Source organism: Desmodus rotundus, chromosome 7 (assembly GCF_022682495.2).
Source record: "Desmodus rotundus isolate HL8 chromosome 7, HLdesRot8A.1, whole genome shotgun sequence".
In the NCBI taxonomy this organism is placed as follows: domain Eukaryota; kingdom Metazoa; phylum Chordata; class Mammalia; order Chiroptera; family Phyllostomidae; genus Desmodus; species Desmodus rotundus.
The window spans coordinates 24,708,661-24,721,298 of NC_071393.1; the positions used below are offsets into that span (position 1 = coordinate 24,708,661).

The 12,638-nt window shown below is 38.5% G+C and overlaps 1 protein-coding gene and 1 pseudogene across 5 annotated transcripts in view; both read right to left on the reverse strand.

The window, feature by feature from the left end:
• The window catches only part of ARHGAP32 (Rho GTPase activating protein 32), a 260,668-nt gene that overhangs the window by 163,467 nt on the left and 84,563 nt on the right, over window positions 1-12,638 (reverse strand). For all 5 annotated transcript variants that reach the window (XM_053927526.2, XM_053927524.2, XM_053927525.2 and 2 more), the window contains exon 2: window positions 3,701-3,809. In XM_053927526.2, the coding sequence (XP_053783501.1) occupies window positions 3,701-3,805 (105 nt within the window). In that variant the 5' untranslated portion in view covers window positions 3,806-3,809. The remainder of the gene's footprint in view (window positions 1-3,700; window positions 3,810-12,638) is intronic.
• LOC139441059 (speedy protein C-like) lies at window positions 427-2,210 on the reverse strand (annotated as a pseudogene).

A 12,638-nucleotide genomic window follows, 5' to 3' on the forward strand; every position in this document is an offset into this window, starting at 1 on the left:
CTGCGTGGGGCAACTAACAGGTGACAATATTCTTCTCAGCTAACACTGATTCAGTACAACCTGAAGTGGAATCCACTACGATCCATTATAGCTGATTCTGGCAAAAAAAAAAAAAAAAAAAAAAAAAAAAAACCCACGAGGAGCAGAAAAAGCCTTGGACATACTTTCGACCTCCATTACTAAACACTAAACAGGTTTTATAATTGGTTTTTGCTGCTTATTTGGTGCTATTTCTTTTTTTTTTTCCAAGCAGTTGGTGTCCTGCAGCATATTAGAGGGGTGCTGAGTCAGAGCGGGTACAGTTGCAGGTTGGGAGGAGGGGGCACAGGGCCTGAGCAGCACTCCAGCCTGAGGCCAACAAGACAGCAGGCCAGGGGGCCACAGGCAGTAGAGCATCGGGTCAGGGGTAAGCATGCAGGTTGCTCTTCACCCTGCGAGTGTCCACGCCCACGGTGCTGGCAGAGGCTTTGGGAGGTAGTATGGGTGTTGGTGTCTGGCTCCAGATACAGCTGGGGTTGGCCAGGTAGGACCATGAGGAAGCCCCCACCCCGGGGGTCTTGAGCCAATAGGAGACAAGCATGGGAAGTGGGGTGGTACCACTCAGGGTCTGGGAAAGGACACCTGGGTAACACAGGCAAGGTGGGGAGTTGGTGGCAGCAGTGGCTATAGAGAGAAGCAAGGAACAGTGTGGTGGTGAGAGGCCGGGGCCCCAGGGGGCAGGGGACCTGGGCCTTTGGGCAGCTCCTCTGAACCCCAGCATGGTGGGGACACCACTCCTGAGCCGGGGCCCACTGGGACGACTCCTTGGCTGTGATCTCTTCTCAGCACTGGCAGCTTACCCCGAAGCTGCCCAGAAGCCCACCTTTGCCCACAGCTTGTCCTTCTGATGCAGGAAGTCTACACCCAACTATGCCACTCTTTGCCCAGGGCCCACGAAAAAGTCACACATTTGGCGTCTTCCAGGTCCTCCTCTACCATTTGCAAGGTGCCTGGCCACAGAGCTGAAATCTGGAAACGGAATCTCTGGAGAGGAATTCCTGAAGAAAACTGTGCTCCTGATGACTGAGGAAGGCCTGGAGCTCCTGGTTCTGGCAGGAACGGAGAGCCCCACTGCCCCCACCCTGACGGCTCCAGCCCCACAGCTTCACCTGGGTGTCAAGCCCATGGGCCATGTCCTGGGCTTCCCTCACAGCAGTGGGGGTGGGTAGGGTGGAGCAGGGGTGACCTGAGCTCAGGGATTACCTGCACTACAGCATCGTGGTTCTATTTGTTAATGAATTTTACCTAAAATTACAAGGCAAGACATAGCTTCTATGAGAAACTTACACTGGGATAACACTGTCAGAATCGCAAGTAATCATGAGCTGCTATACATACTTCCCAACTACCAAACATTAAAACAAGAAGGGCAATCTCCATCATGATATAAATTGGCAGTGAATATATTTTCTAAGCTCAAAGTACAGTTCCAGCTGAATTTTTCAGTTCACAATACCAGTGCAAAGTAAATTTCCATATTGCAAAATCCATTAAACTGTGTAACAGAGGAGCTTCCTTCCATCTAACCCTCAATTGGAAGTTTGCAATGCTATGCTACAAGACAAATGTTAAAAAAGAAATCTAAGAGAATTCTGAAAATGCCTTCTAAGCAATGAATATGCTCAATTAAAATCATATGCTCACGAACTGATGTCAGTATCTGGTAGTACATATCTGAGAGAAAAGGCATTTTCAAAAATGAAATACATAAAATCTCAATACAGATCAGCACTGACAGATGAACGCTTGTGTTCAATTTTGATATTTAACTACGATTAAACTACGATTACATAACTATGATTACATAAAATGCTACTTTCCACAAAAAATACTTCATTGTTCTTATTAAGAGACCTGAATTACATACAGTGTGATGGATTAAATGGGTATTTTAAACTTAGGTGGAAAACCATACTACATGGGGGTCACCCCCAGCATCTCAGTGAATGTAAACTCCATTCTGCAGGCTGATCAAGCCAAAAAGCCTGACATCATCCTTCTCTTCATCTCGCTCTCTGTAACCCATTCCCCAGCAAAACTGGTGGCTTTATCTATAAAACTACATCCAGAATCCACCCATTTTTCGGTGTATCTACCATCCTGGTTCCAGCTATCATCGCTATTCACCTCTCACAGTCATCTTCTAACGGGTCTCCTTTCTTCCTCTCCATTTAGACTCTTCACAGCAACCAGAGGCTCCCTTCAAAATTTTAAGCCAGATCATGTCACTTCTCAGCCAGAAATTCTCCAGTGCTTTCCCATCTCACTCAGCAGAAAAAAGCCAAGTCCTTATAAGGGACTACAAGAAACTACATTATCTGCTCTCCACCCACCAAACCACTGCTCTGACCTCATCTCCTACTTTCCCCTGGCTCAATTTCAGCCACATGTCCTATTTTTGTGGTTTTTCCAACACTTTTTAATCCCTTGCCACACTGTTTAACTTGTTCTCTCACGGCCTAAAATGATCTGTTCCCAGATAAACCACCTCCTAGAGGCCATCTGTGGCCACCCTGTGTAACCACCAACTATCCTTTCACACCCTGTCCCAACACTCTGTAACCCCAATACTCTGCATTAATTTTCTACAATAGCATGTACCACCCCTTGGCATACTATCTATTGGGTTGGCCAAAAAATCCATTTAGTATTTTCCATAAAATAAAAAGCACATTTTTCATTTTCATCAACTTCATTGATTTAGATATTCTAAGTACGTGGGCTATCTCTCGCTAATGGCTTCTAGTGGGTAGAGGCCAGGGGTGCTGCTAAACATCTTCGAATGCATAAGACAGCCCCACAGCAGAGAACTATTTGCCCAAAATGTCAATAGTAGTAAGAAACTTTGCAAACCACTTTTGACATGTTCGATCAGTCACAGCACCTTCTCCATACACGGCACAAATCTTTGTTTGCGTTTCAGTTGTGTTTTACCTGTCTTGAAATAATAAAGCATAATACATCAAAAATGTTGCATATATTCTTCTATCTTTAATATTAAAATGGCTGCACAAAAATTCACCAATTTTGGTAAGTTTTTGAAATGCACACTGACATGACAGCTGTCATAATACAGTCTAAAAAAATTGTTTCGAATGAAGTTGAAGACAACTAACCACTACTAGAGCCATCATATGGAAAAACTAAACAAACTTTTTGGCCAACCCAATATTTAATTAATTGCTTTTCCTCCTACCCCATTAAAATATAAATTCCACAAAGCCAGGAAGTGTGCATGTTTTATTGAAGGTTCTACCCACACCATCTAAAACAGTGCCTGGAATAAATTATTCACTCATTAGATAGTTCCTCAATAAATGAACAAAGCAACAACAAAAAGAATTTTTTCTGTAAGTAATGCTTCTTCAGTTCCTTTTCCTTATGTAAGTAAAAAATACATATATACACATGCATAAAACTGCTTTATCCCCCTGACAGTGTGGCTTGGTTGATTGGGTATCGTTCAACAAAGTGAAAGCTTGCAGGTTCGATTCCTGGTTAGGACGCATGGCTGAGTTGCAAGTCTGGTCCCCAGTCAAGGCGCACAAGAGGCTACTGATCGTTGTTTCTCATATCAATGACACTTTCCTTCCTGTTTCTCCCTCCCTTCCCCTCTCTCTAAAAACAGATAAATAAACTTTGTTTCAAAAATCTGATTTACCATTGCACTAAGTGTTTCCTCCCAATCAGGCCGCTCTCGAGGGTGTACGTTTCTGTGTAGTTCGGGAACAAAATCATCCTCTTCAGAATGTACTGAAGACTTCATCTTCCTAGAAATCAAAACACGATAAAGATTTTGATTAAGAATGAAAACTTTCCAATGGCCACAATTCAAAGAACAGAAAATTACGTGAGATTTAAAGCTTAATTAAAAGAGCTTTGGTGACTATTATTGTTCCTTCATTTCTACTCTAGTTTTCAGAGATCTTTCCTGATGTACCAAACACCTACTCGGCATTATCCTACTCTGCTTTTATCTCCTTTCATTCCAGGAGATAAAACTAAGGTTTATTACTAGTTAACCTTGATGGTCTGTGGTGATTATTATAGAAGAACTGATTTTGTCAGTTCAAGGCAGTTGGAACCTTGAAAAGATCTGCAACAGCCATCAATATTTATAACAGCAGACTGAGCATTAGTAAAATTCCAGGATGAAGGAAGAGGTACAATACTTCTACTTCCAGTGTATGGAGGAAGTGTATTAACTTAGCACTCTCAAGGGGAACAACTACGGGTATTAGACAAAAACATACAAATTTACTTGTGTGAGGCACAGGAAAGCAATCAATAAAAATAGAATGTCTGGGACTACATTCTTTGAGAAAAGAAAACCTATGAAGTAAATTCCATATGTAATCATTCTTTTTATAAAATAGACTTTCTAAATCAATGATGGAGACCAGGGGCCACGCATAATACTGTAGTCTAACTAGGCTGGAGAGGCAGAGGTTGGACGCTGGGGGTGCCGATGTAGATGGGGACTCAGGAAAAAAATGCCAAAAATCTACATGGAGATTCCCCTCAAACTGTCAACCAATTCCTCAGCTTACATGTATGTGGAGCAAGATGCCAATCAACTTCTCAAAAAACAGCGGATGGGCAACTACCAAGCCCAACAGATATTTTACAGCCTTGCCATGCTGAGGAATGGAGGCTGGCAAGCAAGCACTGCCCAAAATGAATAGGGGCATTGAAAAAAACAAGCAAAAACTCTCAACTGACACTCCAGAGAAGCCATGCCTTAGGACTAAGGACAAAAGAGCAATAGACAAGCTCAAACAGAGCCTAAAACCAAGCCTTTACAGATCAGAACGTCCAGAAGCAAACTTAACTCTCTTCAGAGGAAAATTACATTCTACAGACCCCTTGCAAATCTGTCGTTCACCATGTGTGGTATCCAGCTTTAAAACACCAGGAACAAATGAATAAAAACTGGAAAAAATATAGTCAAAACAGAGAGACTCACACTTGATTTAGTTTAGAATTTTCAGAAAGGGACTTAAAAATGGCCACAATGGATTTCTGGCTTTTGGATATGGTATAGACGGCTGTTAAAACAATCACTCCAAGGCCTTAAAACAAGAAAGATAATCTATGAAATCATAACTCTGCTTGAATCATAAGAACACTGAGGTCTCGGGGCAACCAATTACTAGCCTAAACAAAAGAAAGGCAGGAGCGTCCAAGATGCTCTAAATCACAAGAAACAAATTGCCCAGGGCGAGGAAGGAGTAGAAGAGATACACAAGCTGCTATGAAAAATCCAGTTAAATTTTTTATCAAGCTGCTACAAATATTTATAATTAGTATGTTCAGAAAAATATGTTCGTATGAAAAAATAAAGAACTTCAAAAGAAAGTTGTAATCTATGAAAAACAATCAAGTGTTCATCTTAAGAATGGAAAATGAAATATCTGAAGTTAAGTCAATGGATGGGTGTAACAGAACAATGGACATGGCTGAAGAAAACATTCACACTGAAGAACAGAGAAAATAGGAGCAGATACACAAAACAGCATAAATGCGACAGACTTGGTGAAAAGCCTCAGATGTGTCTAAACTAGCTTTTTATCTTTATAAGAAAGGAAGGGACAAAAGTAGTATTTGAAAAACAATGTCTGGAAACTTTTCAAAACTGATGAAAGTCATCCAACTACAGATTCAAGAAGACCTTAAGCAAGACTTAAAAAAACAAACAACAAAAAAACAACCCTCTAGGTATATTATACTCACACTACTATTTAAAAAAAACTAATAAATTCTTTAAAACAGCCAGAGAATGAATGCCAAGTTGACTTCAAAGGGGATAAAATAACAATATAAGAGAATATTATGCGAACAGTATAAGAGTCCTCTATTATTTGGGAAGTGAAATAAGTCCAATTTTAAAGAATGCAGTAAGTCCAAGATAAAAGTTACAATCTCTACGGTAACCACTAAAAGAATAATAAATGAATGTATGACTAAAATGCTGATACAAAATTTTGAAAAATAAAACATACTGGATTAAGCCAAAAGAGAGCAGTAAAGAATAAAGGCAAAAAGAATAAACAAGGCAAATAAAAAGTTAAGATGGTAAACTTCAATCCAAGTATATTACTATCATTTTTTAAGTGAATGAAATAGTAGGTAAGCACGTGGAGAAACTGGAACCCTCACTCATTGCTGGTAAAAATTTAAATGTTGCAGCCACTGTAGAAAACAGTTTGGCAGTTTCTCAAAATGTTAAACATACAAATACCAATGATCCAGCAATTCAATTCCTAGGTATTTAACCATGAGAAATCAAAACATATCCACCAAGAGCTTGCACATGGGTATTCATATCAATATTATTCATATTAGCCAAAAAGGGAAAACAACCCAAATGCCCTACAACTGAAACATGAAGAAACAAAATGTACCGGGTCCATACAATGAAATACTGTCTCGCCGTTAAAATGATGAATGAAGTGCTGATTCATACTATCCACGGATGAATAGTAAAAGCATGCTCAATGAAGTAAGTCAGACACAAGAGGCTACATATTGTATGATCTCATATATATAAAATGTCCAGATTAGTAAATCCATAGAGACAGACAGCATATTGATAATTGCCAGGGACTCAGGGTAGGAGGAAATAAGAGTTTTACTACTAGCGGGTAAGGGATTTCTTTCTGGAACGTTCAAAAATTAGATAGTGGTAGTAATTGTATAACTTTGTAAATATACTAAAAACCATTTAATGGTGTATTTTAAAAGAGTGAATGTTATATATGTGAATTATATCTCAAAAATCAAGTAAATGGACTAAAAAATCCATTGAAATAGATACAGGAGTACGTTTCACAATGATAAAGCTGTCAAACCATCAGGGTGATATAATAAAATCTGTATGCAACAAATAACACAGCTTCAAAATACATAAAACCAACCTGAAAGAACTAAATGGAAAAGAGATAAATCCACAATTAGAGCTGCAAATTTTAACAAACATTTCTCAGTAACTGACAGGATAATCAGACAGAACAAGTCATTAAGTATATAAAACATTTGAAACGAATATATCAACCAGAACTAATAGAGAACATTAAGCCCAACAACTACAGAATACACATTTTTTTCAAGTATATATGAAACATTTACCAAGAGACCATACATAGACAATGAAGGAAATCTCAACAAAGAATTTAAATTATGAATGAAGTGTTCTGCGACCACCATAAAATTACACTAAAATCAATTACTGAATGATAACTCAAATTCTCCCAAATATTTGGAAATTAAGAGACACATCTCTGAATATCTCATGAATCAAATACATACTATCACCATGGAAATTATAAAATATTTTAAACCAAATGATAATAAATATACAGCAGATTAAAATGTGTGGATACAGCTAAAACAGAGGAAAATCCATACCCTATTATTGGAAATAAGTCAAAAAATAAATGTTCTAAGCTACCATCACAAAAAGCTAAAAAAAGAATATCAAATTAATCTAAGAAAAGTAGAAAGAAAAAAATTTAAATATAGGAAATCAACAGAAAGCAGGTACGTGATAGAGAAAAACCAAAGCCAAAAGTACAACCCCTAGGAGAAGATTCACCAAGAAAAGACATATAAAAGTGAAAAGGGAGATACATGTAACTAGAAAGCCTACAAACATTAAAAAGAATCTGATGACGTTAAGAACTTTTTCCCAATATATCTGTGAATTAAGTTGAAATGGAAAAATTCCTTGCAGAACACAACTTACCAAAACTGAAACAGGAAACCAAAAACTGTAAGTTCTTATAACTAGTAAAGAAATTGAATTCGTAAGAAAACTCCCACCCAAATGGATTCTTTAGTGAATTATTTCAAACATTCAAGGAATAAATAATAACAATCTTAAATATATTCTTCCAGGATATAAAAATAAAAGGAAGACCTCCAGCTTGTTCCATGAGGCCAGAACAACCTTCATAACAAAAGCTGACAAAGACGTTACTAGATGAAATCGTCAGTATCACGAACATAGCTGCAGAACCCCTGAGCAAAATAAGAGCAATCAAACCCACTGGTATACAAAAAGGACACAGAGTGACCAAGTGCGTTTTAGTCTAAAATGAAAATTATTTTAGTATTTTAAAATCAATCCCTGTAAGTGACCACATAATTAAATAAAGGAATAAAAACATCACTTCAGTAGAAAAAATTTAATATCTGTTCATGATTTTTAAATATATGCATTAATAAAGGTTATGAAAACACACACAGAGAGTTAACATCACAATTAATGGTGAAATTGATGCTTTCCTGCTGACAAGCAAGGTCAACAGGTCCTGAGCAAGACAAGAATGTCGTGTATGCAACATTGCACTTGAGGTCTTTATTCAAGCTTTTTTGAAAGACAAGGAAAAAAAGTATGAAAATTAAAAAGAAAAAATAAAATTCTCATCATTTGCAGATGATATAATGTGTACACAATCTAAAAGAGTCAAAAAACCAATTAGAATTAATAAGTTAGCAAGACTGAAAAATAAAGGTCAAATGCAAAAATCAAATGTATTTACATCTACCATTTAGTTATTAAGTCAAAAAAGTTCATAAAAAACAACAGATAAATAATTTGTACAATTTTCCATGTAACAGAATACTACACAGAAGTGAAAAAGATTTATTGCAAGATTCATCAACTTACAAATTGGTGAATCTCAAAAATGCTGAGAAACAGAAGCCAGACATAAGAATACATAATGTTCCCAATATAAACGTGTATCAAGTCATCACGTTGTACACCTTAAACTTACACGTCAACTGTATCTAAGTAAAGCTGAAAAAAGAGTACCTACTATATAATTTTACTTACACGAAGTTCAAAGAGAAGCAAAACTAATCTACTGTGGCAGAAGTCAGAATAATGTACCTTTGAGAGAGACACTGACTAGGAAGGGGGTAAGGCTTTCAAGGGGTGCTGGATATAATGTACACCCCAACTGGGTTGTGATTACATGGGCATATACACTCATATAAATTCTTCAAGCTATATACTTTGATAATTTCTGGACTTTATGATATCCAAGTTATACCTAAATAAAAGTGAAATAAAAGTTTACTGGCAAATGTTACACATTATTTTAAAAGCTATAAAAATTATGTTTATATACGTTGTGTCATGTAACAATGAATCAACTCCATAAACACTTAATATTTATTAATTTAATTGACTCTGTTCTCTATAAATTATAGACAGATTGTACCCTTAACGTGATTATAGTTTTATGTATCTAACAGAAAAGATAGTGTTAAGCTTACCAACCATAAAACGTGAAGAATCTAATGCTATATTTACACGAATTTTCTGTAAACCATCTTTAGATTTGAACATGAACATTTTTTTTCTTTTTTTCTTTTTAGACAGAAGGGTAGGGAGAGAGAAAGAGAGGGAGAGAAACATCAATGTGTGGTTGCCCCGCCCCCTCGCTGGGGACCTGGCCTGCAATGCAGGCATCTGCCCTGGCTGGGAATAGAACCAGCAACCCTTTAGTTCATACACCAGCACTCAATCCACGGAGCCACACTGACCAGGACTGAACATGAACATTTTTAATAAAAAGAAGAAGCTGGCACCCTTTCTTCTATTCTAGCTTCTAAACAGTTGCCGTCTAGTACACTATTATTAGCCCTGTTGTGCAGATAGAAAAACTGAAGCGCATTAACACAGCTCAGTCCCTCCGGATGAAGTAGACTACTTTCTCCCAGAATGCCCCTCACTTTCCAGCCCGAGGCCATGCCCACCTCTAAGAACCAGTGGCCTAGGTAACAGACACCACGACTCTGCCTCAGTGTTCCCTTCCAAAGTTTCCTCTCAAGAGCCGTGACAAAACTACCAGTGGACTTCCTACTCACAGACTGCATGTATGTGGAGAACAGATCTCTCCTTCCCCAAGGTTCTGGAAAGTCAGTAAGTTAAATAAAAGCACATCCTTAGCAGAGTGGTGTGTGTGGGATCAGCAGACCAGAGACCCTGATCAACTTCTGGAAGACATAAAGGGTACTGACTAATAGGCCAAAATAGAAAATATAAGGTTCAAGGACACTACACTCCCACTTCTCTCCACAAAAGAGATGCTTGCCCACCAAATAATTAATAAAAACTGGGAAAATTACCTGTAAAGAAATTTAACAGTCAATTAGAAAGAGTAGGGCTCTTAGTGTGGATGTCTGCACCCAAGAGAAGCAAGGGAGAAGCTACATGCACCACAGGACAAAAGAAAGGAAAAGAAAAGAAAAGAAAACAAACACTGGTGGGGAAGGAGGCAAAGAAAGACAGATATTTAGCTTAGCAGTTAAAAACGAATCTTCTGTTCAGTCACAATAAAAAGAACATGTGCATTAAATAAATAAAGCTGCAAAACTAAGTAAGAAAGACAATAGCCTAAATTTATTATTAGAGTAGCTCCCCTTATCTGTTGTTTCACTTTCCACGGTTTCAGTTACTGATGGTCAACTGTGGTCCAAAATGTTACATGGAAAATTCCAGAAATAAACAATTCCTAAGTTTTTAGTTGCATGCCATTCTGAACAGCATGGTGAAATGTCACGCCACCCCAGTCCATCCAGCCCCCAGGATGTGAGTCATCCCTTTGTCCAGAGTCTCCACTGAAGATGCTCCCGCACTAAGCGCTCAGTAACCTCTGGGTTATCAGATGGGCTGTCCTGCTGTGGCAGCACTTGTGTTCAAGTTGCACTTATTTACTTACTAATGGCCAAAAAGTGCCAGAGCAGCGATGCTGACAATCGAGATACGCCAATGAGAATCCATAAAGTGCTTCCTTTCAGTAAAAAGGTGCGTATGTACAGGAAAAATCAGTACAGTACACGCAGAGAGTGCTACTATCCACAGTTTCGGGCGTCCACTGGGGGTCCTGAACACATCCGCCAGGGACGGGGGGATCTGTATATAAATATATATGCCAGTATACATGTTACATCTATCTAGGAATAAGAACCTTTAACATTAATTATCTACTTAGACTGAATGTGGGAGATTAGAGAAGATGGAACTAGAGACCTATATAGAACAAATACAAGAAATATTTCAATTCACAAAATAAAAATGTAAAAAGAAACACAACATGAAAGAGAGGGTAGATTAAGGAGACCTAATATGCAATAAGTAGGTTCTACAAAGAGAAAATTATTATGGATAGAAAATAACTAATAATTAAATTAACAATAGAAAACACAAAATTCCTAACATGAATACTTGAATCTGATGACTGAAAGTCACTGAGCTGAAAGATGGAGAATTGATGACAAAATATAAATAACTATGAATTAAAAAAAAAATCTTACAAGTGCTCAGAGAGAAAAAAGTTACCTAGAAAGAAAAAAGAAAACAAAATGACATTTTAGTACATGGAAGAACTCAGAGCACATCACTCAGGACTTACCTCAACAAAATATTCAAGAAAATATCGACCAAACACCATCCAAACCAGAACAGGCAGGTTAAGACGGAAGAGAAAGAAAAGGAGAAGCACCAACAGCAGGCACTGAGCACTGATACATACAGGCAGGCCTCACTTTATTCTTCTTCACTTTAGTGCGTTCTGCAGACACTCGCTTTTTACGAATTGAAGGTTTCTGGCAACCCTGCACTGAACAAGTCTATCAGTGCCATTTTTCCCACAGCATTTGCTCACTTCCCTGTGATATGTTTTGGTAATTCGCACAGAATTTCAAACTGTTTCACTATTGTTACATTTGCTATCTTGATCTGTAACCAGTGATCTATGATGTTACTATCGTAATTGTTTCCGGGTGCCACGGATTGCGCCCACCTAAGATGGAAAACTTAAAAAATGGCTATTTTCTGACTGCTCCACCCCACCTCTCCCTCCCTCCGCTTGGGCCTCCAAGTGTTCAAGGGAAAGGAAGAATCACATGTCTCTCACTATAAATCACAAGCTAGAAATAATTAAGCGGAGCAAGGAAGGCATGCCGAAAGCCGAGACAGGCTGAAAGCTAGGCCTCTTGAGCCAAACAGTCAAGATGTAAATGCAAAGGAAAAGTTCTTGAAGGAAATTAAAAACACTACTCCAGCGAACACACAAATGATAGGAAAGTTCAACAGCCTTATGGACGATATGGAGAAAGGTTTAGTGCTCTGGAGAGAAATCAAACCAGGCACAACATTCCACTCCGTCACAGCCTAATCCAGAAGAAGGCCCTGCCTCTCTCCAACTCTGTGAAGGCTGACAGAGGCGGGGATGGTGCAGAAGAGGAGTCTGAAGCTAGCAGAGGTTGGGCATGAGGTTTAAGGAAAGAAGCCATGTCCACAATGTAAAAGTGCACACGGTGAGCCAGCAGGTGCTGATACAGAAGCTGAAGCAAGCTACCCAGGAGATTCGCTAAGCTAATTCAAGAAGGTGGCTACAATGAACAGATTTTCAATGTAGACAAAGCAGCTTATATTGAAGAAGACGCCACCTAGGACTTTCATAGCTAGAGAGGAGATGCCAATGTCCGGCTTTAAAGTTTCAAAGGGTGACATTGGTTAGTAAGACTATATCGGTTTCAAGTGTACAATTCTATGATACATCAACTGTACATTGCATTGTGTG